Raw genomic sequence first — 25,971 nt, forward strand, 5'->3', positions numbered from 1 at the left:
ACCATGTGGACATTCTTCTCGGTCCTGCGGTGGGGACATCTGAGGGCGGGTCCTGGTTTACTGGACCTCGGTGGCTGGGAGAGAATTGGGCCAGCCCGTCGAAGCAACGTCTCTGATGTCGCCTTCCTTTTGAAGGAAAGCAGTGAGCTTGTGTGTGTCCCTGCCATTACCTGTAAAGCCTCTACCAGTGGCTGCCCGTCCTGTTCTAGAACAGCCCCATGTGTGTGGCCTTGAAGTGTGCCTCCTAAACACTACTCCTAGGTTTCTCCAACTTATACTCGCGACTCACAGACAAGGAAACCGAGACGAGAGAAACCAAATGGCTCGCCCAAGGTGACAGCGGAAGGTGATCACAGCGGGAGACTGGGTTTCTTTTTCTTTTTCCAGTACGCGGGCCTCTCATTGTCGTGGCCTCTCCCGTTGCGGAGCACAGGCTCCCGACACACAGGCTCAGCGGCCGTGGCTCACGGGCCCAGCCGCTCCACGGCATGTGGGATCTTCCCGGACCGGGGCACGAACCCGTGTCCCCTGCATCGGCAGGCGGACTCTTAACCACTGCCACCAGGGAAGCCCTGAGACTGGGTTTCTTGACTCTCAGTGCCTTGTTCTTCCCTCTGTACTGCACTGCTTCCTGGCGGTGGGTGGTGAGGGCATTGCAGTGTTTTCAGTTCATAGCCCAGAACGTGAATTCATTGGCCAGATCTGGTAGGGGAAAACCTAGAAGGCTGTCATTCGTCCAGTGTTGTTTGCGCCCTGCACGATGCCCTGAGCTCTGTGGATGCTGTGAAGTTTGTTGAGTGGATGACCTTTTAATGTGAGGACATTAACATGATTTCGGTCGTATATGTCGATCTTGGTGTCTCACGAACGACATGCTCTTGTGGCAGCGTAGATCTGGTTCAAAGGAACAAGCTCCGGTAAAGGAACAGTGCCGATGGGGAGAGTTGTCTCTGGGGAGCCCACAGCAGAGAGGTTCGGTACCCTGAAGTGAGGCTGTAGGAGAGAGAACCTATCCAAGTTATATCCTTGGATAGACCTTCCTTACAGACATCTCTCACCTCGTTCCCACGTCCCCTGGGGGTGCCAGACGTGGGCCCTCCTGCATCAGCTGCCTGCTTGTTCTGTAGAGCAGGGCAGCGGGCCAGGCTCTCAGGAGGAGGAGGAAGTCGCGAAGGCAGCTTCTGTTCTGCATTTGGGTCTGCAGGCGCACGTGCCGGGAGAGGACCTTCTGCGGCGAGAGCGTGTAGGCCCTGTGGCGTTTACAGGTGTGAGGACAGGACGAAGGCCTCCCCAGATGCGTGCACTGGCCACCCCTCAGGGACGGAGACTTCTTTTAAACATCCAGAGAAAAAGACACCAATAAGCTCATAACCAGCTACTTTGGTATGAAACATAAGGCGGGAACAGATTTCAGAGAGGTAGATATGGATCTCTGGCTTTTGTGTTGAGAGCTCTTAAAAATGATTGCTAGGAACCAAAATAGGTTCACCAGGGGGAAAAAAATCCCAAATGGAGCGTTCTTTTTTCCGATAAGGTTTACTAGAAGAGAAGCATTATGGCTTTTGCTCCTGGCCTCTGCTGACCTCGCTGACAGATCTTGTGGAATGGGCGGGGAGGGGTGAATTGGTGTATTTATTCCCTGGGGCTCCCGTAACAAAGTACCACAAACTAAGTGGCCTAAAACAACAGACATTCATTCTCTCACGGTTAAGGGGGCTGGAAGTCTAAAATCAAGGTGTCTGCAGGATTGGTTCCCTTCTGGAGACTGAGGGGGAATCTGCTGGTGGCCGGTGGTCCTTGGCCATCCTTGCCTTGTAGCTGAGCTCGGTCACTGCCTTCATCTTCACACAGCCTTCTCCCTGTGTGTCTCTGTGTCCGGATTTTCCTCGCCTTGAAGATACCAGTCAGTGGATGAGGGTCCATCCCAATCCTGTATAACCGCATGTTAACTCGATTCCGTCGGTAAAGGCATTTCCAAATAAGGTCATGTTCACAGGGACCGGGGGTTAGAACTTGAACAGATCCGGGGGTGGGTGTGCACAGTTCAACCCACAGTGGCGACAACAGCTAGTGAATGGCCTTCCTTGCGCCCAGCCTTGTCTCTGAGCCCCTCTCCCGTTACTCCAGCATCCCCCGTTTGTGTCCATAGAATCGTGGAGTCTTAGAGCCAGAGGGATGGTCTCATTTACTTTGTCTTCCTGACAAACTGCTCTAGCCCCCTGTTGTGACTTGGAGCTCTTGGAGTCACAGCGGTGTCTCACGGCGGCCCAAGATCCTTGAGTTCTTTTCCTGGACACATCTTGCTCTGTCTTCTGTTGAATTACATTGCAAATAATGGTTTCTTGTTCCTCATGTGCCTTAACGTTATTTCCCCAAGAAGATTGTAACTTCCTTAAAGACTAACCTTATCATAGTTCTGCTTGCATTTCCATGGTCTACCATGAAGCTAATGGGTATTAATAAGCACTTACTGGAGTGAGCACCTGCGGGCCGGGTGGCTGCCCCATGGCGAGTGTCTCATCACCTTCCCACAGACCTACTGAACCGTGGCATCCCACTCTCCCCAGCCCTGCCTCAGAACCCTTATCAGCTCAGGGTGCTGGCCGCTCATTGAGCATAATCCACCCGTGGAGCAGATCGGGTTTCAGGTGAGGCTTTATCCAGGAGTTGCGCAAGCTGACCAGAACTGACTTGTTCTCCTTTTCCCGGCTCTGTTTTCTCACTTTGGGCTCCGTCAGCTCTCTCTCCTTCAGATCCCAGGATGACTGCTCCCAGTTGCCCGGTCTCCCAGCTTCCTCTTGTCCTCAGGGAGGGACAGTGCTCCTGTCCCAGCATTTCCAACAACGGCGCTGAGCCTGCCTCTGATTGGGTGGACTCGGGTCACATGTCCTCTCCTGAGCCGGCAGCCCCAGGAGGTGGAACATGCTGATTGGCCTGACCAAAGTCACGTGGCCCCAGTGGGGCTGAGTGGGTAGAGGCAGTTTCCTGAGACCAGGTGTTGCCTCAACCAGAGGTCAGGGCTGGTGGGGGGATGGAGAACAGAGAGATGGATGTGGGGATGGCACGTGGGACGAAACCTTCTTGTCACCCTCGTTTCAGCATCAGTCTTCCCTCTCTAACCGGAAGGAGTGTTCTTTCCTCTCAGGAATACATGGATGCCCACCCTGAGACCATTGTCCTGGACCCCCTTCCCGCCATCAGAACCCTGCTTGACCGGTCCAAGTCCTATGAGCTCATCCGGAAGATCGAGGCCTACATGAAAGGTACGGACGTGAGTGGCTCAGCATCCGTGGCAGTCGGCCCAGCTCGTGGACACAAGGTGGTCATTGCGTGGGGTGGGAGGAGGGACGGGGGTCCGGTCTTTTTAAGCACTTTGACACAGGAAGCAGCTGTACGTTCTGGGGAGGGCCTTTCCTTCTCCCTCTGTGGCCAGCAGAGTTAGGAAGTAAAAGTCCTAGGGTGCTCTCTTTGGGAGACTGGCTCCAACCACTTCAAGTTTTGTTGTCTTAAACCCACGAGTGGTGATGAAGTATCCAGATAAGACAGTGGTTAGGGAGCAGAAGTGCGTGTAGAATAGCTCAGCGGCAGGCGGGCGAGTGGAGTTACGTAACCGGGCGAAAGAGACAAACAGAGAAATTGAAGGGCCTTTGATCAAACACATGGAGATATGTAATGTGGCGGCTGGACCTTGCAGGGTACGCTCTGTTCTCGCAGGCGGGAGCCCCCCTCTCAGCTGCGGGAGCGTCTCCTGCCAGCTGCGGGCCCCTGCCCCTGAGGACTCATCCTCCCCACGTCCCAGGGCAGGGCAGCTCCAGAGAAGTCAGGCTGCCTTTCCAAGGTGTTTGTTTATGTGAGAAGGGCTTTTTGGAAAGGTTCACGTCCACAGTCACCTCCTAGCTCTGCCCCCTGGTCCAGGCGTTCCCGCTGAGAGTTCTTCTTTCACTTGAAGAGAAAGTGCTCTGCCTGGGCCTTGGGGCTGCGTGAGAATCCTCCTAGAGGCAGGAGAGGCATCCTGCCATCCAGGCCGCATGTGTGTGACCTAAAGGGGCTGCCTTGAACCCTGACCTGGATGGTGACTTGGCCCCAGGTGTTGTTCACGTGATGGTTGGACCAGTGGGTGCTTTGGCTCACAGGACCAGCATGGGGATGAATAAGCGCAGGATTTATTGGGTACGTGCCGTGTGCCCAGCACTGGGCTAAGCCTTCTTCTTACAGTCTCTCTTCTGGTGCTTATTTATAAAGGTGGGCCAGATCATCCATCCTCCCTGTTTTGCACAGGAGGCTCTGAGAGGTTAACAGGTGTGCCAGCATCACCCAAGCCTGTAAGCTGCAGAGCTAGAATCTAGCCACGTCTCTCTGACTCAGGCTCCCCAGCTCCTAACCCCTAAGCTTGACTTTCATGTCCATAGTCAGAGGGCCCTGGATCTAGCAAGCACCTGCCATGGATGCAGTCATGGACCCTGGTCAGGAGAATTGGTGAGTGCTTGGTTCTCTAAGGAACCTGCCCTGTTCAAGAGCTGGCTGGTGGACCTGGCTGTCCTGGAAGAGGTCTTGAGGCATTTTGCCCTGGGCGCCTGGCCGTCACCAGGAGACGACATGGACATGACATTCTTGGGGGGCCCCAAAGCAGGCAGCGTTTTTCATCATGCCAGCATCCTCCCATCCTTGGGTCTGGAGTGGTCAGTGACCGTGTCAACTTCCGTTCCCTTTGCATTCTTTCCCTGGGTTGAACCAGAACCCCCAGATGAGAAGGAAGATCTATAGTGATGTTTTAGCTGAACGTTGGTTCTGGAAAGGAAATCCACCTTTTCCCAGGAAGTGTGTGTGTTAGATGCCAACTGTCTGCGAAGGGACAGGAGATGACAGTATGGGGTCACCCAGGAATGGGAGCCACTGTTCCTGCTCAGCGCTTTACACTGGAACGCGCTGAGGCATCTGGATTGCATCTTGGAATCTGTCTCCATTTTCATGGGTAGAGAATCAGGGCTGGCATCAAGGGTGAGCTCAGGCCTAGAGTGTGAGCACGTGTGTTCAGCGGGCTGGACTGCAGGGTGCACAGGCAGCAGGGTTGTCGCTGGGGGGTGAGTACTGAGGGGGCGAAAGCCTCCCAGGCAGGGCGGGGGTGTGAATGAAGCAGGGAGGGAGCTGAAGTGGGGTGCTTGTGTGGACTTGCAGACCATCGGTCAGAGGGGGGACTTCGAACACCTTGGGCAGTTGGGAACTCCATTCGAGAGCAGCCTTTGAAGGTACGGGAGCTGGTGGGTGAGGAGATGGGAGTACATTTCAGGCAGGCAGTGCAGACGCGGCCTAGAGGGAGATTTTGGTGGCCGTTACTGTTGTGAGGGTGGCCTCCCACCCAGCCACAGGTGTGAGGGGCTGGTGACTGGCCCCCAGCGGGGACACAGACAGACCCCACTCAGCTCCAGCCCAGCTGAGGTCAGCTCAGGGGCTGCCTGCTAGGGGGCCCAGTGAGAACTTGTTGACCAAACTCTCAAGACCGGCTTGGTCCTGGGCCAGCAGGAATTGTGTGGGTGGGCCGTGACCGCTGCACCCTGGGCTTTCCTTATCGTGCACGCCGAGCCGGGCTGGTATTCTTCCAGGAGCGCAGGCAGAGGCTGGGACTTCCTGGAGCCTTTTCCTGCCCACCCGGGGCAGTACATGCGGAAGCACTGCTGGCTCCCACCTCCCATCCTCCCAGAGGCCAGGCTGCTCCTGGCGCAGATACAGAGAACCTGCTCTGGGAAGCGCATCCCTGGCGCTCCCCTGCCGCACTCCTGCGATTACTGGAGGCTCGCGGCCCTGTAAGTCCTGCTGTAAAGGGCCGTAATGACCCTTTTAGCTCCTCAGGTACAGCAGTCCAGATGACACCGCTTTTGTGTTGGGAGAAGGGGCTTGGCAGAAACTCCTGGAGCTGTCGCCACCCCTGTGCCAGCGTGGCTCTCCCTGTCCTCAGAGAGCCTTGGTGGCTGCACAGAAGACAGGGCAGTGGGTGAGGCTGCTGCAGGGAGGTGACAGGGCTCCCTGCTCTGCACTGGGGGTGGGCTGGTGGGCTCTGACACATGGGGAGGGTCTCCCGGGGCTAACAGGCAGAGCCCTTGGACCGAGGGTCCACGCTCGGGCCATCCATCGCTGCACAGAGCATCAGCTGTGGGGGACAGGTGAGGCCTGCTGCCCAGAGCTTCCAGCCTCACCTGTCTGAGGACCTGGGCGGCTCTGTGTGGTTGGTGCCATCTCAGTTCCACGCTCCCAGAGCTTATCTTTTCCTAATTCAGAGCCTGGAGGGGAGGCAGGGTCCTTCCCGCTGCAGACGTGTCAGTCTGAAACACCCTGACAAAGTTGCTACCATAGCAGAGACCTGGACGGTGGATTAAATGAGATGGACTTCGTTTCTCTCTCGCGTAAAAGCCCAGAGGAAGGCTGGCCGGTGCTGGCGAGTGACGGCGGGGACCTAGGCTTCCCCCAGCTCGTTGTTCTTCTGGCGTGGCCCTCCTGGTCCAAGGTGGTGCTGAAACTCTCACCACCACATCTGCAGTCTAGACGTTAGGATGGAGAGGGGACTAAGAAAAAGGGAGCAAAGGGAAACAGCCCTGGGTATCTTCTAAGGAAGAATTCTGCAAGCTACAGTGATGTTCTTTCATACCTCAGTGGTCAGAACCGAGTTACAAACTGAGCTGCAAGGGAATCGGGGAAAGTGGTCTTTATTCTGGGCAGCCATGTGGCCAGCTAACATTTGGGAGCCCCGTCACCATGGCAGAACGGGGAGGATGAGTCTGGGGCACAGCTAGCTGTCCGCCTTCCCCTCCGGGGAGTGGGTTCCTGCCTGCGGCATCCATGGGTGAATGGCTCTTGGAATGGCCTTTCCCCTTCCAGCTGGCCAGGGTGGGCGGCCTCAGCAGCACGTTCCTTCCACATAACAGCTCACACGACATGAGATCAGCAGCTGACGGAGTGCCTGGGCCCCAGGTTTCCCTAACAGGTGATTGCTTCTGGGCGGGGCTGCACCCACACCCTTTAGCCAGAGGCAGAGATGGCACTAGACCTGGATCCAGTTCAAACCAAGTACAGGAGCCTCCCAGAAGCTGAACGCTGCCTGCCGCCGGCTTGCGGGGAGCGGGAGGCGGCACCACCAGCCAAGATTGCTGGACACGCACCTGCAGGCCTCTTCTCTCGTGGGCACCTGCTTTCCGCATAGGGCCGGGGTTCTGAGGTGGAAGCCCCGAGACCAAGGCCTGGCTCTGCCGCCCTAGGACAAGTGATCCTGGGCAAGGCTCTAGCCGACTCCTGAACTGGCCGGAGCGATGGGCGAGAAAGCTGGGCTGTGACTGGAGATTGTGGGTTTGTGTCCTTGGCCCTGGGGGCAGCAGGTGGTGGGGGGTCTCAGGCCACAGGGCAAAGGGCTCAGAGGCCCTTCCAAGACGGCTGCCGATGAGGTGTGGCTGCCCCGGCAGCTCCCACACATGCGCTCTGGGGGTGACAGATGGCCGTCCGGATGCCGGGCCTCCCTGGGGACGGGGGGTGCACACCGCAGATCGAGCGTCTCTGCCTGTGGTTTTATGGGAATTTAATCAGGGCTCATCTTGCAGGCCGTTTAGAGGCTGGATTGAAATGGAGTAATCTAGACACCAAGCAAAGAGAAAATGACATTCTGTAGAGCCTGGGAGACCCGATCCCCGCAGAGCAGCCGCCGCGGGGTGGGCGTGTGTGGTCGAGTTGGGGGTTCTCACTCAGAGGTGGGGGCCGGCTGTCCGCCCTTGGTGAGCTGCGGAGGGCCGTGGGTGGGAGAGGAGAGAGCGGGAGGGGACTTGGAGTCAAGGCCTGGGCCCCAGGCCCGCCTGTGTCCCCAGTGTTGTGGTGCCTGCAGGTCACCGTTCCTCTAGGGCCGCTTTGTCGGCGCTCAGGGGGCACCCCGACTGCACGCCAAGCACTGTATTAGCTGATCTCATCCTCACGATGACCCTGTGAGACGGGCAGTACTGTCACCACCCCGTAGCGGTGAGGATGCCGTATCCATTGAATCTAGTTGGCTAAGGCCGCAGAGCTACTAGGGGCAGAGCTGGGGTTTGAACCCACGCCATCTGGGTGGGTTCTTAGCCAGTGGTTCCCGAATCCGGCTCCCGGCCTGCCGAGGAGGGGTCGAGGCCACGATGGATGCAGTGTGGGCTCCGGCCCTGCTGCTCTCGCTCCGCCAGCTGGCACTGCCCCCGGGTGCCCTCTGGTGTCCAGGCGATGGCATTGTCCAGACAAGATCCCTGCTTCAGTCGTGTAGTCTCTGCCCCGTGTGGTTATTGAGGAAACAAAAGTCCTGTCCCTTTTGAGAACAGCGATACATTGTAACGGAAGAGAGCAGGCTTCGGCCCTGACAAGCCTGGGCTGAAATCTCAGCCCCACTGGTGCGGCCTGGGCAGTCGCTGGCCCTCTCAGAGTCGTTTGCTTATCTGTGATGCGTGGTTATCATCACCTCGGGGGAGGTGTGGGGAAGGTCTGGCGCTGTCCACTGCAGCGGGTGTGGCCCAGAGTTGGGCTCCCGGTGCTCTCAGCTCCTCCCCTTGGTCCCACAGGGTGCCCGGGGTTTGGGTGGGAGGCATGTGGCAGAAGCTGGTAGTAGCAGGGCCTGGAGTCTTGGAGGACAAAGAGGAGAGGAGTGTAGCCCCCCGAGCACTGTTACTCCCGAGTCAGGATTAGCTTCCAGCTCCGATTTTGTGCAGGAGGCTGGAGTTTTAGATTAACCCACCAGGACGATGCTTCGCACACCTGTCGGGTGGCCTGTGAGGAGTTGGCCCCTGTGGCACCCATCTGCCCTGGGGCTCCCCGGGTGTCAGCCTGCCCACGTCATGGGGCCGAGGGGTCTGGTGTGAGGGAGGACCGGCGCCAGGCCAGGCCTGGACACACTGCCGGAGCGGGTGGCCACGGAAGAGGCTCGGGCCCCGTGGGCTGACAGGGAGGCGGGGCCTTTGCGTGGGTGCTCGGTGCCTGATTGCACTCCAGGACTTTGGGGCATTTGGGAGAAACATTGTCCTCGTTCCCACGTCAGTCACTTCCAGCCATGCAGGCAGAGACCCCGCGTCCGGATGGAGGTGCGGGGTCTGCAGAGCAGGGTGGTAGTGGAGCACCGCCTGTCGACCAGGCCGAGGTGGGCCCCGTGTCAACGTTAGGAGGCAGCTGGTCCTGAACCTGGCCCTGCCCCGGGGCCCGAGTCACTCCTGAGCCCTGGCGAGTCTCCCATCTGTCACCTGCACGGAGGAGGTAAACGCCCTCGCCCAGGGTGTCGTGAGGAGAGCACGTAGGGCCGGCCTGGCCCTTGGTGGGCGGCTTCTCCTCCCCTTGTTGCTAACCCTCCCGAGGGGGCTGTAATGATCCCCTTTTTCAGTTGAGAAAAGAGAGGCTCTGGACGAGATGCCAGGCTTCCTGCTCATCTGCTGGCACACGGAGATGCTCGGGCCTGTCTGGCGCCTCACACAGACCCTGCTGGGAACCATGTTTCCTCCTGACCCACAGACCCGCCCTCTCAGGAGGCACTCCCGAGTGACCCCCCGCACCAACCCAGGCCCTGATGGCTCCTCCAGGCCTGTCCCTGAAGCCCCTGCCTGTGCAAGGCTGACCTGGGCCAGTAGGTGAGCCAGACGCTGTCTTTGTGACCTCTGGCTCCCTTTCCCCTTGTTGAGTTGACTGACCCCTGCAGACTCGAGATCCCCAGAGCCTTCTTCCCCCTTCACACGCAGTCTCCCAGTGCTCAGGTGAGAAATCTCAACATCTCTTCCCTGGGACATGGTAGGGCAGACGGATGCTCAAACACACCTGTTGGTCAAAGTTGATCAGAAAGTACTAGACAACAGTCATTTACACTTCAGTGTGAATGTAAGACCCACCTAGTGTCTTTCCAGCCGAAAGATTTTTTTTTCTCTTTTTTTTTTTTTTGTGGTACGCAGGCCTCTCACTGTTGTGGCCTCTCCCGTTGCAGAGCACAGGCTCCGGATGCGCAGGCTCAGCGGCCATGGCTCACGGGCCCAGCCGCTCCGCGGCATGTGGGATCTTCCCGGACCGGGGCACGAACCCGCGTCCCCTGCATCGGCAGGCGGACTCTCAACCATTGCGCCACCAGGGAAGCTCCCGAAAGAGATCTTGAGCTCTTGATGCCCCCAAACTGTTCTCCGTATCTTAAAGATGAGGCGAGAGGCCCAGAGAGGTGGGAGGACTGACCATTGGCCACTCTGTGCCTCCAGCTCAGTCCAGGGGACACACACCTCTGCAGTAGTCTTTTCTACAGAAGCAGTGCTGTAGTGAATCTGGACTCAGATGGCCTGGCTGTGTGCACTTAGGCCAGTTATTTAACTGCACCACGGAGCCTCAGCTTTCCTATCTGTATAATGGGAATAATGATAGCAGCCCCTTCCTCACAGGGTTGTTGTAAGGATTAAACGTGGTTATGCATTTAAGGCATAAATACTCAATAGATGGTAATTCTCCTGGGTGACACTGGGTTGTGGTGTTTCAGACCACACGCGGTGTGTTGTGACCCTATGAGTCCTGGGTTCCTGAGATTCCTTTTAGCACCAAATCCATGCTGGCATCCTTGATCGTGACCTCTGTGGCCCTGTGACCAGGCCCCTTGGACAGCACTCCCCTCTCCATCCATCCTTCCTGAGCACCCACACCCATGTTTGTGTTTATTTTTAATTATATCAGTTTTATGGATGTATTGTCAAGTTCACATAGCATTCCTCGTATCTGTGATGGATTGGCTCCAGGACCCCCACGGATACCAGACTCAGGGTGGAGTCCCTTACGTAAGACGGCGCAGTGTTTGCACAGAATCTACACACAGCCTCCTGTATACTTTATTTTTTTATAGCATTTTATAAATTTATGTATGTATGTATGTATTTATTTTTGGCTGCGTTGGGTCTTTGTCGCTGCACATGGGCTTTCTCTAGTTGCAGCGAGCGGGGGCTACTCTCTGTTGCGGTGTGTGGGCTTCTCATTGCGGTGGCTTCTCTTGTTGCGGAGCACGGGCTCTAGGCGCGCGGGTTTCAGTAGTTTGGCATGGGCGCTCTAGAGCGCAGGCTCAGTAGTTGTGGCTCGCGGGCTCTAGAGCGCAGGCTCAGTAGTTGTGGCACACGGGCTTAGTTGCTCCACAGCATGTGGGATCTTCCCAGACCAGGGCTAGAACCCGTGTCCCCTGCATTGGCAGGCGGATTCTTAACCACTGTGCCACCAGGGAAGTCCCATCCTATATACTTTAAATCATCTCTAGATTACTTCTAATACCCAATGCAATGCAAATTATATGTAAATAGATGTAAATACAATAAAGTGCTGTGTGAATATTTGCTGGCACATGACAAATTCAAGTTTTGCTTTTTGGAACTTAATGGAATTTTTTTTCCTGAATATTTTCTATTCGTGGTTGGTTGAAGTCTGTGGATACAGAGGGCTGACTGTATACAATTTTTTTAGTATAATTGTTGTAATTTTAAACTTACCCAAAAAAGGTGCAAAAAATGCTACACAAAGTGCCCGTCTGTATAACTTTGCACAGCTGCGTCCAGTGTCAACATCTTGTGTGACAGTTTATAGTTCTCTAAGCCAGGAAATTCACATCAATAGCAATACGGTTATTAAACAATTTCACAGCTGTCCCACTGCTACCCTGTTCGTGGCTCAGGATCCAGTCTGGTTGTCCATCTGTGGACTCCGTCCACCTAGATCGGGGCCACAGGTTGTTTGTCTTTCATGACCTTGACACTTTGGAGGAGCCTTGACTGTTTATTTTGCTGCGTGTCCCTCAATTTGGGGGTATCTGATGTTTTCCCCTGAGTAGGTGGGGAGTCTGCATTTGGGGCAGGAGCGCCACACCAGCAATACTGTTCCCCCCTCCGATCAGGAGGACATGACATCGATGTGTCTTCCCTCTGGCTAATAGATTATTTGGTCAGAGTTGTGTCTGCCATGGTTCTCCTCTGCAAATTTCTGTTTTTCTCTTTGTGTTGGCAGTTATCTCATAAGGAGACACTTTGCAGTCATCCTGTTTCTTGTCAGACTTTTACACACTTTTTTTTTTTTTAAAGCATCCATTGATGGTTCTTGATGACAGTTGTTGCTATCGCGGTTTTTGCCAAATGGTTTTTGTATAGAGTTTTTTTGTTTTTTTTAAATAAATTTATTTATTTTTGGCTGTATTGGGTCTTTGTTGCTGCACGTGGGCTTTCTCTAGTTGCGGCGAGCAGGGGCTACTCTTCGTTGCAGTGCGCGGGCTTCTCAATGCAGTGGCTTCTCTTGTTGTGGAGCACGGGCTCTAGGCGCGCAGGCTTCAGTAGTTGTGGCTCGCAGGCTCTAGAGCTCAGGCTCAGTAGTTGTGGCGCGCGGGCTTAGTTGCTCTGCGGCATGTGGGATCTTCCCAGACCAGGGCTTGAACCCGTGTCCCCTGCATTGGCAGACGGATTCTTAACCACTGCGCCACCAGGGAAGTCCCTATACAGAGTTTTAAAGAGTGAGTGTGCCTCCCTTCGCCCCAGTTGCACTGGAAAGTGACAGGGACTTCTCTGCCTTCTCAGACATCCATGGTGGGGAAGGGCATCCATGGAGCCCCAGCATGATCTCATTTGTAAACAAAGGGAAAGGCAAAGATAAGAATTAAGAAGGAAAAGGAAAAGTTGGGGGTTGTGTCAGATATGGTGGAGAAATCGGAAGTAGACACGTTTCTTTGCTGCAGGACTTTTCAGAGCCTTTATGTGCTAATATGAATCTTCAGTCTCTCAGAGGCGGGCAAACTGAATTTTACCACCGGTGGAAGTTGCGCTGATAGCTTATATTTACAAATAGAGAAAAAAATGCTAATTAAATTCTGACACACCATAAATGATGAGTCACATCTCAACTTCAGAGATGGAAAATGAAGAAAACAAAAGAAAATCAAACCCACGCCCTAGAATCGATGAAATACAGCAATATTTAGCCTTTTCCACTTAATCAGTTATGGGCCCCCCTCTCGTTTTTGTTGCGCTTATGGTAAGAGGCCTGGTCCACCCAGCGCACCTCAGGAATTGCTGGACTGGATGCCTCCTGAGGGCCACTCACCCCCAGCCCTGCTCAGATGTGGTCCTGAAGTCCCTCTGTCAGCAGGCAGGGCCCTGATTGCCAGTGGCTCAAATGTGTTTGGCCCGCACCTCTCTTCCCAGAGGCAGCCGCTCTTAAGTATGGAATCCATCCTTCCAGACTCTTCTCATACATGTACAAATACATGTGTGCTTAAAAAAAGAAAGAAAGAAAAGAAACAGTGTCCTACTACTTGTGTTCTCCTATAACTTGCTTTTTCTCCACTGAACATATGTCTTGGCTTCTTTCCAGGAGGAGGACGACTAGGTCTGATCTGCCCTTTTTGATGACAGCATAAGATTTCAGCATGTGAATGAAAAAACCCATAATTTACTCAGTTATACTGGGCTCATAAAGTCATTCCAGTTTGATTTGGATTTTTTCTTTTAACTGAGCTGCAGTAAACACAGGTCTTTGCATAGGTCTGTGAAATTAATCCCTAGAAGTGGAATTTCCCGAAGATGTTATAAATGTTTCTCACTTTGCAGATATTGCTGGATTGTTCTTCAAAAGGTGTGAACAGGGCTTCCCTGGTGGCGCAGTGGTTGAGAGTCCGCCTGCCGATGCAGGGGACACGGGTTCGTGCCCCGGTCTGGGAAGATCCCACATGCTGCGGAGCGGCTGGGCCCGTGAGCCATGGCCGCTGAGCCTGTGCGTCCGGAGCCTGTGCTCCGCAATGGGAGAGGCCACAGCAGTGAGAGGCCCACGTACCGCACACACACAAAAAAAGAAGGTTTGAACAAATTTTACTCCTTATAGTGTGTGGCTGCTGGAGAAATGATAACTGTCTTACCTTCATTTGCATTTCTTCCATGATTGACAAGATTACGCATTTCTTCTTGTGTCTGTTGTCCCTTTGCATTTCTTCTGTGTATGAATTTTTTCATATTAGTTGCCCATTTTTCTCTTGGGTTGTTGGTCTTTTTCTTATTGATTGGTTAGAGCCCCTTTGGGGGTTAAGGAGATTGTCTTATTGTTTAACTATATGGATTGTTATGTTGCTGGAAGCTTCATCTTTGCACTGGACCAAGCTAACATTTTCTATTCTGCTTTTAGAATATGTATGGCCAGAGAGAGCACTTCAAATATTATTTTTTAAACGTCTTGAAAACATCAAAGGCTGCTGCATTTTGGGAGTTGGAGCCGAGTGGGGCAGTGAGCCTGTGGGTCCGGAAGGGGCCATAAATCTGTGCAAACAGCTGCCACAGAGTTAATCCGTGTTTCCAGCAACCGTTTCCACAGCTGGAATGGGACTCAGGAATGTACCTGTCTCCACCGGGGCCAGTGTCTAACTTCCACACTCCTGGCCTTGAGCACACTGGGTGCAGATAGCACTCTGTCCCCTCGAGAAGAAACAGGTCCTTAGCTGAGTCAGACGGGATGGAAACTGGTCCAGCTGACCAGGGCCATGTCAGACTGGGGACTGTCAGACCTGTGGCCTGTGTTCCCCTCTGTCCCTGCCCAGAAGCCACCCCCTCCCCCAATTTCAGGCTGGTTCCCCACCTTCCAGTATTTTCCGCAACAGCACGCCTGTAGCTGGGGAGCTGAGGATCAGGCTGGTAGCAGGGAGGTAGCAGCTGCAGCAGGGCCTTAGCGGGGCCCCTCAGAAGCCTCCAGGGAGCAGGGTACGGGCTGCAGCCACTGCTGAAATGCACCCATCCCCCTACCCAGTGTCTCCAAATAACACAGTCAAGGTCCCTCTTTGAAAACTCATAATAACCAAGCCTATTAGTTACCTGCTGCATAACAGGTAACTACAAACTGAGTGGCTTTCAACATCCCCCCTTCGTTATCTCACAGTTCAGTAGGTCAGAAGTCTACCTGGCGTGGCTGGTTTCTGGTCTCAGGGTGTCTCATATGGGAATCAAGGTGTCAGCTGGGCTGCGTTCTCATCCAAAGGCCTCAAGGAAGAACCCACTCCCAGGCTCATGCTTGTTGGCAGGAATCACTTCCTTGTGGCTGTAGGACTGAGGTCCCAGTTTCCCTGCTGGCTGTCAGCAAGGGGCCACCCTCTGCTCTTATAGCCCCCATATTCCTTCTCATGGGCCCCTCCATCTTCAAGCCAGCAAAGGCTGTCCGGCCCTCCCTGTGCCTCAGGCAGCACCAGGCTGGGCCTCTGCACGGCCCACCTGCCGAGCCCTCCCTCACCACGTGAGCGGCAGGGACACAGCATGAGCCTGTCGGCACTCAGGAAGTGCCACTTCTCTCTGCCTCCCCTCAGGGGGTCCTGGGGACGAGCACCATCCAGGCTGGCTCCTGGGCCCTGAGGCCTCCAGGTTCGCCGCCTGGTCTGTGTGGCCATGGGCCTGGGTGGATGGAACCCTGGCCTCTCCTCACATCCACTGTCCTCATGTGACCTTCTGAGATGACAGGCCCTTCTTCCCCTCAGACGCCGTGGGTGAACTGGACGGTGAGTAGTGAGTGCCCAGTTGTGCCTGGGGAAGGCTCGCCCCGGGTTGCCTCAGCACCCAGCTCCCGTACACCCTTCACTTTCGGCCTCGCTTAACCTCCGACTCCGTCTGAGCCCTTGGTGCCTGAGCAGCGGGCAGGGCCTTCTCTCCTCCCTTTTCCCGGAGCGGGTACCTCAAGGGCCACCTGTGTCCTAAGCCTGATACTCATGAGAGAGTCCTAGCTCCTGGGGAGCCCTCCACCCCATCGTGGGTTCAGAGTGGATGCCCAGGTTGTTGACTGGGCCTCAGCGCGCAAGGAGGAGCAGACCCAATGCCAACTGAAGGCAGCCAAGCCGTACGTGGTGCTTCCCCCTGCACGGCCCCTCACGGGGACTCATCTAGTCCTCACATGCTCACAAGGAGCCTAGGGTGTAGGAGCCGGTGTTACCCGCATCTTGCAGATGTGGAAACAGAGGCACAGAGGGGCGGCCAGCCCAGGGGGCAACAGTGGACCTGGGATCGGAACCCAGGCACCCAGCCCACCACTGCATATACCCGTGGCCTACGAGGGGCTACGCGGATGAGGATCTGCCTCTCCCAGGATCAGCCCAAAGCCGTGGCAGATTTCCCGGTGGTTCCCATGAGTCAGGCTCCCCAGTCCCCACATCTCCAGGGCATGCGGCTTCAGGGGCTGGAACTTGAATGACTTAAACAAAACAAAACATGTTATTTCAACTTCATGTCATCTGGGGCTGTGAATGGGTCTGAAGAGACAGGATGATGTCACCGTTGTCCAATCGTTTCCACCCTTTTGAAGCCCGACACAAATCCCCCCACGAATCCAGCCCCTGTGCCTCAAGGGGGCCTCAGGCTATAGGGAGAGATGAGTCACCTTTAATAAAGGGAATGCAGAATGAACTGGAAGTAGGTGCGGGGGGATGCGCGGGGTCAGAGCAGGGGACAGTTCCTGAGTGTCGCTGGGGGGAATCAGCAGAGGTTCTGACTTATCGAGGTGGGGCGGGGCGGCTTGGGGGCATCCCAGGAAGATGCCTCCTGAGGAGAGAGGGGAGGCGAGGGTAGAGCACTGCCTTGGGGAGCCCTTCCGTGGCCAGGCTGGTGGACGGGACATTATACTGTGGACCGGCGGGGGGGCAGGAGAGTCAAGGTAAGGACACGAAGTGCCCTCCTCACGCCCAGGCCCGGCTCCACTTCAGAGACCACTTCCATCTCTTCTCGTCCGTGGGCCGGCCATCCGGGCCTTCCCTGGCTGCCGCCTCCTGATCCGGGCCTGCGGCTGCTTTCCCTCCCCGACTTGTCTGTTCTGCATTACTGGGTGGCTACCATTACCACGAGCCAAAAAGCCACTCGGTTGTTTTCAGAGGGGCTGTCAGGCTAAGACTTGGCTCGCCCAGGATGCACAGACATCTTTCCCCGTCTAGGATTCAAGAACACGTGGCTCCTGCCCCTAACAGGATGACGGCAGGGGGCAGGTGACTTTGGACAATCAGGCACCAGACGAGGCATGAACACTGGAGTCTGTGGGTTGGCGGGCCAGGCCAGCACTCAAGCCCCATGGCCACAGTCACTAGGGCTGTGCCAGACAAACAGCGCCGCGTGGTGGCCAGTCGAGGAGTTGCAGGCCACCTCCTTTCTTTCCCTGTGCTGGTCAGTTGTGTTCCTCCATGCCCCCCTTTCTCCTTTTGTTTCTGGGCTCACAGCTCACACTTACTCAGTTCATCTCACACACGTGCACTTGTCAGAGAGTTTCCACTGACGGCTGCCGTCTCTGAGCAGCACTGAGCTAGGGGTCAGGCCAGGTCCTGACCCCAAGGAACGTACTGCCCGGTTGCACAGTCAGAACCCAAATGTGTGGAAATTTACTAGGGGACCAGAGACGAGCAAGCAAACAAGGTAGCGATGCAGGAGAGAGATGGTAGTGGAACAGGTGAGACTGCCAGTAGGAGATGCTGGGGAGGTGTCATTGTTATGAGACAGCTTGTTCCCAGGGGCTTAGGGGAAACTGAGTGACACCGGCTGAGCGGGTTGTTGCCGACTGGTGGGAAGAGGGGCGTCCCAGAGGCGTGTGTCGGGGGTGATGAAGAGACCACTGTGCATGGAGCCGGGCGGTGGCTGGGAACGATCTTGGCTCTGCATCTGGGAGGAGCTGGGAAGTGAGTTAGGTTTCCAGGGCTGCTACAGCAAAGCGCCACAGACTGGGTGGCTTAAATCACAGAAGTTAATTTTCTCACATTTCTGGACACTGGAAGTCCAAGGTCCAGGTGCTGGCAGGGCTGGTTTCCTCTGAGGCTTCTCTCCTTGGCTTGTAGGGGGCTGTCTTCTCCCCGTGTCTTGTCATGGTCTTCCCTCTGTCTCCTCTTCTTAAGGACATGAATCAGTTGGATTAGGGCCCCCATGTGACCTCGTTTTAACTTAATCCCCTCTTTAAAGGCCCTATCTCCAAATAATAGCTACATTCTGAGGTCCTGAGGGTTGGGCCTTCAGCATACGAATTTGGGGGGACACAGTGCAGCCCGTAATGGGAAGGCAAACAGAATCATGTCGCAGGAGCCTGGAAAGGCTCTTCACTCACGTCAGCCTTGGACAGTTATTGAGCTGAGAGCTGCTTCAATATATAGGTCGGAGTTTTAGGAAGATGATCCAGGATCCAGCCGCTGTGTGTAGTTTGGGCTGGATGGTAGGTGAGGTGGGCAGGATGCCAGGAATCCAGTGGTTTGAGGGTATTGCAGCCACAGTGGGGAGAAGATGATTCTGGGGTGAGGGTACCAAGAAGGGGGTTCCTTGGTTAACAAACGCCAGCAGCTGGGAGGAAGCCCCAGCCCTGGGCCACCGCACTTGTTCTGTCTGTCCCGTCAGATCATCCAAGGGTTGAACCTGGGATGGGTCGTGCTGGGCAGGCTGGGGCCACTGCAGCTACCCAGACGCTGGGGTGCAGCCGCCCTTCCTGGAGGGAACTGTTTCATAATTTTAAAATACATTTTGTAAACGTGGGGCAGTGGGAGACAACCCTGTGAAGTCGGTGCTATTTTTGTTGTCCTCTTTCCCGCGAGGAAGCTGAGGCTGAAATAAAGTTACTTGGCCAGCGTGGCACAGCTGATATGAGCTGGAGCCGGGATTCAAACCCAGGCACGCCAGGCCCTGGTGAGCCCACAGGAGAGGCCTCCTCCGAGGTGTGGGAGAAGAGGGTGCTCAGAGGAGGGAGGTGGCCTGACCCAGGGCTTGGGGCACGAGCAGGAGCTTCCCAGGCCAGGAAGGAGCTGGAAGAAGGGGCTTGCAGGGCCGAGGGACCAGCATGTGTAGAGGCTCCAGGGCCTGTGAAATCAGGGGGTTAGCTTCCTCAACTCTCAGAAGATTGAGTGAGAGCCCGGACCCTGCCCACGCCTCCCCGCTCCCGTGCCTGCTCTCAGTGACATGGTGGATCTCCTCACTGTCCCCTCCTGATAAGGCTCTTTCCTGCCATACAGCACAGGCCCCGGGGAATGGGGAGTGGCCCAGGGAGGCAGGGCCGAGCCCAGCTCTGAGAGGCAGCATTTGGTGCCCCGAGCTGGGGGGGTCCTGGGCCGAGATGTGAGGGAACCTGACTTTTTTTTTTTTTGCGGTACGCGAGCCTCTCACTGCTGTGGCCTCTCCCGTTGCGGAGCACAGGCTCCGGACGCGCAGGCTCAGCGGGCATGGCTCACGGGCCCAGCCGCTCCACGGCATGTGGGATCTTCCCGGACCGGGGCACGAACCCATGTCCCCTGCATTGGCAGGCGGACTCTCAACCACTGCGCCACCAGGGAAGCCCGAACCTGCCTTTTGATAAGGGCCACCTCCCTCCGGCCAGGAGAGGCGGGAGCCCAGGCCAGCGCTTCGTTTATTCACTTGTACACTTGTTCGTTGGGGATGCAGCCATGAACGCGGTAGACAAGGCCCCTGCCTGAAAGGTGGAGCCCCAAGTCGAGGCAGCAGCTCTCTGACTGAGGAGGGAGGGTTTGCATGGACTGAAATTTCCGGCCTTCACCGAGGCCCACCGGGATGTCGCCTTCCCCCGAGGAGCCCTCCCTGGTCTCTCCAGGATGCAGTTAGAAGTCTGCACGCGATCCCTAGCGCAACCCCGCTCTCCCGGGGGTCGATCTGCTGGCTCATACCTGAGTCACACGCTCCCTCGTCGCTGCCTTCAGCACGCAGGGCTTGGGGTGCACCTGTTGGGAGCCGGGTGAGGGGCCCTTCGCCACCACCCGGCTCCCGGAGGCACCTGTGAGCTCAGAGGCTCCCCTGTCGTGTCGTTTGGGGGTGGGGGTGTGAACAGATGGCAACTCTAGGCCCTTGCCCACCACACTCCCTGCACCCCCATCCCCGCCAAGGGGGAGCTGGCTTCTTTAGCTGGCATTTTGCAGCACTTTTTCCTCATCCTTTCAACTCCAGCAAGTAGACGGGAGTGATTCATTATGACCCCCGGTCTACTCGTAGGAGCCCAAGACCTGAAAGGCCACGTGGCTCGCCTGGGCCCAGGGGAGCTGCCGGAACTTGCATGCACGTCTCCGGGCCCCCGTCCAGAGCTTTCGCTCACTGGGTCATGCACGGGCCTCGCCCCCAGCCCCCCACGCCAGCCGGTGTCTCCGGGCCTCGCCCCCTCTGCCGCGGGGCCTGCTCGACCCTGAGTGACCGTGTGTGCGGGGGTGGGACCATTCACTATGTCACCCGTCATCCTCCCTCACGAAAGTACGGCCCAGATTTCTGAAAAAGGGACTGCCTGGGGCTGGGAAGGCATGGTCAAGACCCAGCATTGCTGGTGCCCCAGGAAACTGCCGCTGTCCCTTTGGGAAGCAGCATGACCCCGTGGCAAGAAACATAGAGACGTCGATGCCGGTGGAGCGCGGACCCCCTCCCGGGAACGCGGCCTGTGGAAATGACTCATCACAGGCGCAGAGGCTTATCATGCATGAGAGGTGTTCAGTCCATGACGGAGGAAGATTGGCACAAACATGAATGTCTGACCCGAGGGCAAGTGTCGCCAGTCAGGTGACCAGGAAATGCAAAACCACGGGAAAATCTGGTGGCAACAGCGTTCAGTAAAAACAATTAAAAAGGAGAGTCCAGTCACAGTCATAGCAAAGTAGATAAACAAGATGCTTCTGTGGGGGAAAGTCCTCCAGAGAAGCCAGTGGCCAGGCTGAGAGGGGACAGCTGTGACAGCTGCTGTCGTTTTTTCAGATGGAACAAACCTGGGTGGGCAGGCCTCGAGGGAGCGGAGTGTGAGGACGCAACGGTGGCCCGAGGGCCCAGGTAGCAGGCAGGCGGCCTGGAATGTGGGACATTGGCGCCCAGGCACACGGACCATAGGCTCTGTGTCTGTCCAGATGTGGCCTAGATGCCCGAGGAGCCGGCCTTGTGCATAGGGCGCTGTCAAAGATCAGTCCCTTCACTCAACAAGCACTTGTTGAGCACCTACTGTGTACCTCAGTGTTCTAGGCACTGGGCCCACAGCAGTGAATAAACCCACCAGCCCCTGCCCTCATGGAGCCAATGTTCTAGAGAGGGAGACAGAGCCCTCGAATGTAGTAACTCCTCCCCCTGGCACGTCCCAGGTGAGTCCTCTCCGCTGCCTAGGAGCACGCAGCGGGCTCCAGGCCCTCAGAGCTGCTTCTCTGGCCTGTCTGCAGCTCCTCTCGCCTCAGCACAGCCCTCACTCGTGGGTGTCATTCTCTGGGGCCCCACCCTGCAAAGGATTCCCACTCTGCATGTCCTTGGGGACTGTCCCTGCCCCAGGTTTTGTTTCCACTGGGTATCATCTGGGTGAAGAAGTTATACCTGTCTGGGAGAAAAGAACTGAAGCAGAGTCTTGTCACAGCTGTCCCCAGGCCCTGCATCGCCGGGGCCCCACCAAGGCTTCCTTCACATCTGTGTGCAGAGGGCCCGTTCTGCTGGCACCATGCTGGGCACAGCCAGGGAGCCAAGGAGGGTGAGGCCCGGGGCCCAACATCCCCGGTAGCTGGACATGGACCGGTGGCCACGATTCAGAACCTACCCACTCTCCAGGTGGCCTTGCCCAGTGTAGTAATAGAAATAGCAGCCACTGCTATGTGCCTACTAGGTGCCAAGGCCTCCCAACAGCCCTCTAGGGAGGCATCGCTCCCATTTTACAGATGAAAAGAGCAAGGCCCAGCATTGTTCAGTCATTTGCCAAAGGTTACAGCTAGTTTACCCCAGGTTCAGTCAGGCTTCAGAGCTGCGCCTTCAAAGTGCTGTCTCCCCCTCTCCCCTACCCCTAGTTGTCCTCTTGTAGCACCTGTTTGTCATTGTCTTTTGTCCTCTTGCTAGCTCTGTATCACCTGCCACCAGTTGCATGGGAGCGTGGCCACCTGCCAGAGAGGACAGGGCAGTGATGTGACTCGGACACCTGGATTCTCACCCTGGGCCTGCCTATGACTTGTGTACGGTCTTGAACTATTCTCTTCCCCTCTCTGGACATGATAGGACTTGCCATCTCCGAGGACCTCTGGCTTCACTTTCTCTGATGAGGGTAGCAGAGAGGGAAGAGCGGGTGTTTCAGGTTCCCAGGGGCTAATATTTCAGCTCTTAACAGAACACAACCCACCATCTGACTAAAAAAAAGCCTCTTTCCAACTCCCATCCAGAAATAAAGACAACAAATAAATAAGCGGCAGTAGCCTTTTTCGGGGAACCAGAAATAGCGCCCAGTGCTGACTGATAGAAAGAGTCTTATTCTATTTGGGGGAGAAGAGCTGTTGGCACTGTTGTGATTTTCCCAGGGCGGAGCTGGAGGGAACTCTGCTGTTGCTGTCCCTCACATGGGGCGGGGCCGGCGTGTCTGCTGCCACCAAGGCGCCGGCTCCACCGCTGCAGGGCCCGGCTGCTTCCTCGACACTCCCACTCAGGAGACCTCTGTGTCCACGAGCTAGACTGATGTCACCGTCTTCATCTCAAAGGCTGGGTCCATTTGTATGACCAGACGGCAGCGTGTCCTCAAGCAGGGCCTTTGCACTGGCCGTTCTGTCTGCCAGGAGCGCGTTTCGTTTCCCCCAGATGCCCAGGCTGACCGCTCGCCTTCCTGTGTCTTTGCTCAATGAGGTACATCCCGATCACACCTCCACCTCCACTGGCAGCCCCCTCGCGCTACCCGTGTCACCTGCCAGCACCATCTAGCTGTCCATTTTACTCATCCATCGGGCTTATTGTCCGGTCCATGCACCTGGAATGTCAGCTCCACGAGGTAGCGTTGCTTGTGTTCCTTCATTGCTGGGTCTCTAGCTCCAGGGATACAACACATTTTTTTGTTGGTGACCGGTTGTTGAAACCAAAATAGAAACAGTAGTAGTTTCTAATTCACTGTGATTTCACAGGCGTGGCAGGGTGATTTTGGCTACAAGCAGCCAGAAATTGGGTCAAGCAGTAGAGTCATCGTGGTCTGCTGTACCCGAGTCCAGCGTTGGGACAGGCCCCAGGCGTGTGGCAGCCTGCAGCCCAGTGAGGGACACAGGTTCCTTTCCAGCCTCTGCCCTGCGGGCACGGGACTGCCTTCCCCCAAGGCTGACCCCCACAGACTGAGCTTGGTCTGTGAGCATTTCAGGATGCATGAGCAGGGAGGTCTTGGTCCCGGGCCCACCCTGGAGAGGGCATGGGGTTTGCAGCTGGTCGTGCCTGTTGCTCAGGGTGTGGTCAACAAGCTCCAAGTTAGGATAAAGGAGGAAGAGCACGACGCTGTGCGTGGGCCCCTCTTTCTTGTCACACTCGGTCCTTGGCCTCCTCTGCTGGGTCCTGCCATCACCCCGGCTACCACCTCAGACCCCAGAGCCTGAGATTTCAGAAGGGTGTGGGTGTCTGGCCTAATGCCGGATGCAGCCTGTTCATCGGAAGTGTCTCGTCTCTGCATTTCATCTGGACCCCAGATCTCTCCGGGAGAGCGCTCTCCTCATGCTTCTCTGATTCACCCTGGCCTTGGCAGGGGCGGGGCTGGGGGACGGGTCTCTGCAGGTTTTCTGGAGGATCGAAGGAGACACTGTACCCGAAGCATTTATTTAGCCCAGTTTCCCGCAGGGAGCGAGTGCTCTCTGGATGGCAGCTGCTACCGCTGGGGTTTTTTCCTTATTCCATTGGTATAAGCCACGTACCATAAAATCCACCTTTTTAAAGTGTAGATACAGTTCAGTAGGTTTGAATATATTCACAGAGTTGTACAGCCATCACAATTATCTAATCCCAGAACATTTTCATCACCGCAAAAAGGAATGTTCCCATTTGCAGTCACTCCCCATTCCACCTGCCCCCCAGGCCCTGGCAACCACCAGTCTCCTTCCTGTCTCTGGATTGGCCTATTCTGGACACTTGGGATAAATGAAGTCATATAATTTGTGGCCTTTCTAACTGGCTTCCTTCACTTAGCAGAATGTTTTCTTCGCTTAGCATGAATCAGTGCTTTTTATGGCTGGATATATTCCATTGCATGGTTATATCACATTTTGTTTACCCACTCATCAGTTGATTGACATTTGGGTTGTTGCCACTCTTTGGCTGTGATGAATAACGCTGTTATGAACATTCCTGGACAGGTTTTTTGTGCACACATGTTTCTGTCCTCTTGGTTGTATAGCTGGGAGTGGACTGCTGGGTCGCACTGGAACGGTGTTTAACTGTTTGAAGAACTGCCACACTGTTTCTCAAAGCAGCTGGACCATTTTACATTCTCACCAGCAATGTCAGGACACTTGTTATTGTCTGTCTTTTTGGTTGTAGCCAACCTAATAGGTGTGGTTTTGATCTTCATTCCTCTGATGGCTAATGATGTTGAGCATCCTTTCCCACGCTTATTGGCTATTCATATGTCCTATTTTGAGAACTGCCCATTTCAGATCCTTTGCCCTTTTTTTTTTTTTTTTTTGTGGTACACGGGCCTCTCACTGTTGTGGCCTCTCCCGTTGCGGAGCACAGGCTCCGGATGCACAGGCTCAGCGGCCATGGCTTACGGGCCCAGCCGCTCCGCGGCATGTGGGATCTTCCCGGACCGGGGCACGAACCCGTGTCCCCTGCGTCGGCAGGCAGACTCTCAAGCACTGCGCCACCAGGGAAGCCCAGCCCATTTTTTAAATTGGGTTATCGGTCTTTTAATTGTTTGGTTGTTAATAGTTCTTCATATATTTTGGATACTAGACCCTTATCAGATACATGATTTGCAAATATTTCCCCCCATTCTGTGAGTTGTCTTTTCACTTTCTTGATAGTGTACTTTGAAGCACACAAGTTTTACATTTTGATGACATCAAATGTGTCTATTTTTACTTCGGTTGCTTGTGCTTTTGGTGTCTAAGAAACCATGTCTAATCCAAGGTCATAAAGATTTATACCTGTGTGTTCTTCTAAGCGTTTTATAGTTTTAGCTCAAATGCTTTTTCTGCAGCTATTTTTTTAAAGGAATAACTGTTTTTTGTTTTGTTTTTGTTTTTTAATATTCATCGCTGTGTTGGGTCTTCGTTTCTGTGCGAGGGCTTTCTCTAGTTGTGGCAAGCGGGGGCCACTCTTCATCGCGGTGCGCGGGCCTCTCACTATCGCGGCCTCTCTTGTTGTGGAGCACAGGCTCCAGACGCGCAGGCTCGGTAGTTGTGGCTCACGGGCCTAGTTGCTCCGCGGCATGTGGGATCTTCCCAGACCAGGGTTCGAACCCGTGTCCCCTGCATTGGCAGGCGGATTCCCAACCACTGTGCCACCAGGGAAGCCCTTTCTGCACCTATTGATAGGATCGTGTGTGTTTCATCCTTTATCCTGTCGATATGGAGTGGGCACTTTTTCTACTAGGGAGGCTGTGGTCAGTAGCATGGACTTGGGAATCAGCTGCCTGGGGATGAGCCCCCAGCTGCACCCCTTACTCACTGTGTGACTCTGGACAGGGAGCTTCACCTCTCTGTGCCCCATTTTCTTCATCTGTAAAATGGGGGTGACAGCACCTCTTTGTGGGGTTCTTGTGAGGGTAGATGATGGCTTTGCAGACTATGTGGAGTACTGTCTGGCACATAACAAGTGGGGTTTATTGACTGTTGGCCGTTAGCCGTGACATTACTTGAAAGCTTTGGGCTGGGGTGGGAAGGGCCTTGAAGGCGGATCTAAAAGCCAGGCAGATTCACCTGCTGCGAAAACTCCGGAAGCTCTGACCGGAGGTGGTCTGTTTGACTCCAGGGATCTCCGAGTCTTCCCATGGGAGGGCTGGGTCCAGGGTGGACCCCCTGCCAGGCCAGGTAGGCAACTGACACAGACCGGCCTGCTGCCACACGCTCCAGTTTGTTTGGCCTGGAGTGTCACGCCTTGTTAGGGCTGGGCTGGAGGGGCTGCAGCAAGGAGCCTTTGCGCAGAGCGCTTCCTCCTTCCACAGCCTGCCAGCCCCTCACCAGTGTTTCCACCCGGCTCTGACTCTGGGCAGGGTGTGCAGAAATAGGGCCTGTTTAGATAATGGCTTACAGCTGAGAGCCAGGACACCCCC

The 25,971-nt window shown here is 55.5% G+C and overlaps 1 protein-coding gene across 1 annotated transcript in view; it reads left to right on the forward strand.

The window, feature by feature from the left end:
* ITPK1 (inositol-tetrakisphosphate 1-kinase) overlaps positions 1 to 25,971 on the forward strand; it is a 122,334-nt gene that overhangs the window by 73,078 nt on the left and 23,285 nt on the right. Inside the window, exon 4 of the mRNA XM_024736274.1 lies at positions 3,146 to 3,263. Coding sequence (XP_024592042.1) covers positions 3,146 to 3,263 — 118 coding nt within the window. The remainder of the gene's footprint in view (positions 1 to 3,145; positions 3,264 to 25,971) is intronic.

The sequence above is a fragment of the Neophocaena asiaeorientalis genome, unplaced genomic scaffold, assembly GCF_003031525.2.
Source record: "Neophocaena asiaeorientalis asiaeorientalis breed wild unplaced genomic scaffold, Neophocaena_asiaeorientalis_V1.1 scaffold152, whole genome shotgun sequence".
In the NCBI taxonomy this organism is placed as follows: Eukaryota; Metazoa; Chordata; class Mammalia; order Artiodactyla; family Phocoenidae; genus Neophocaena; species Neophocaena asiaeorientalis.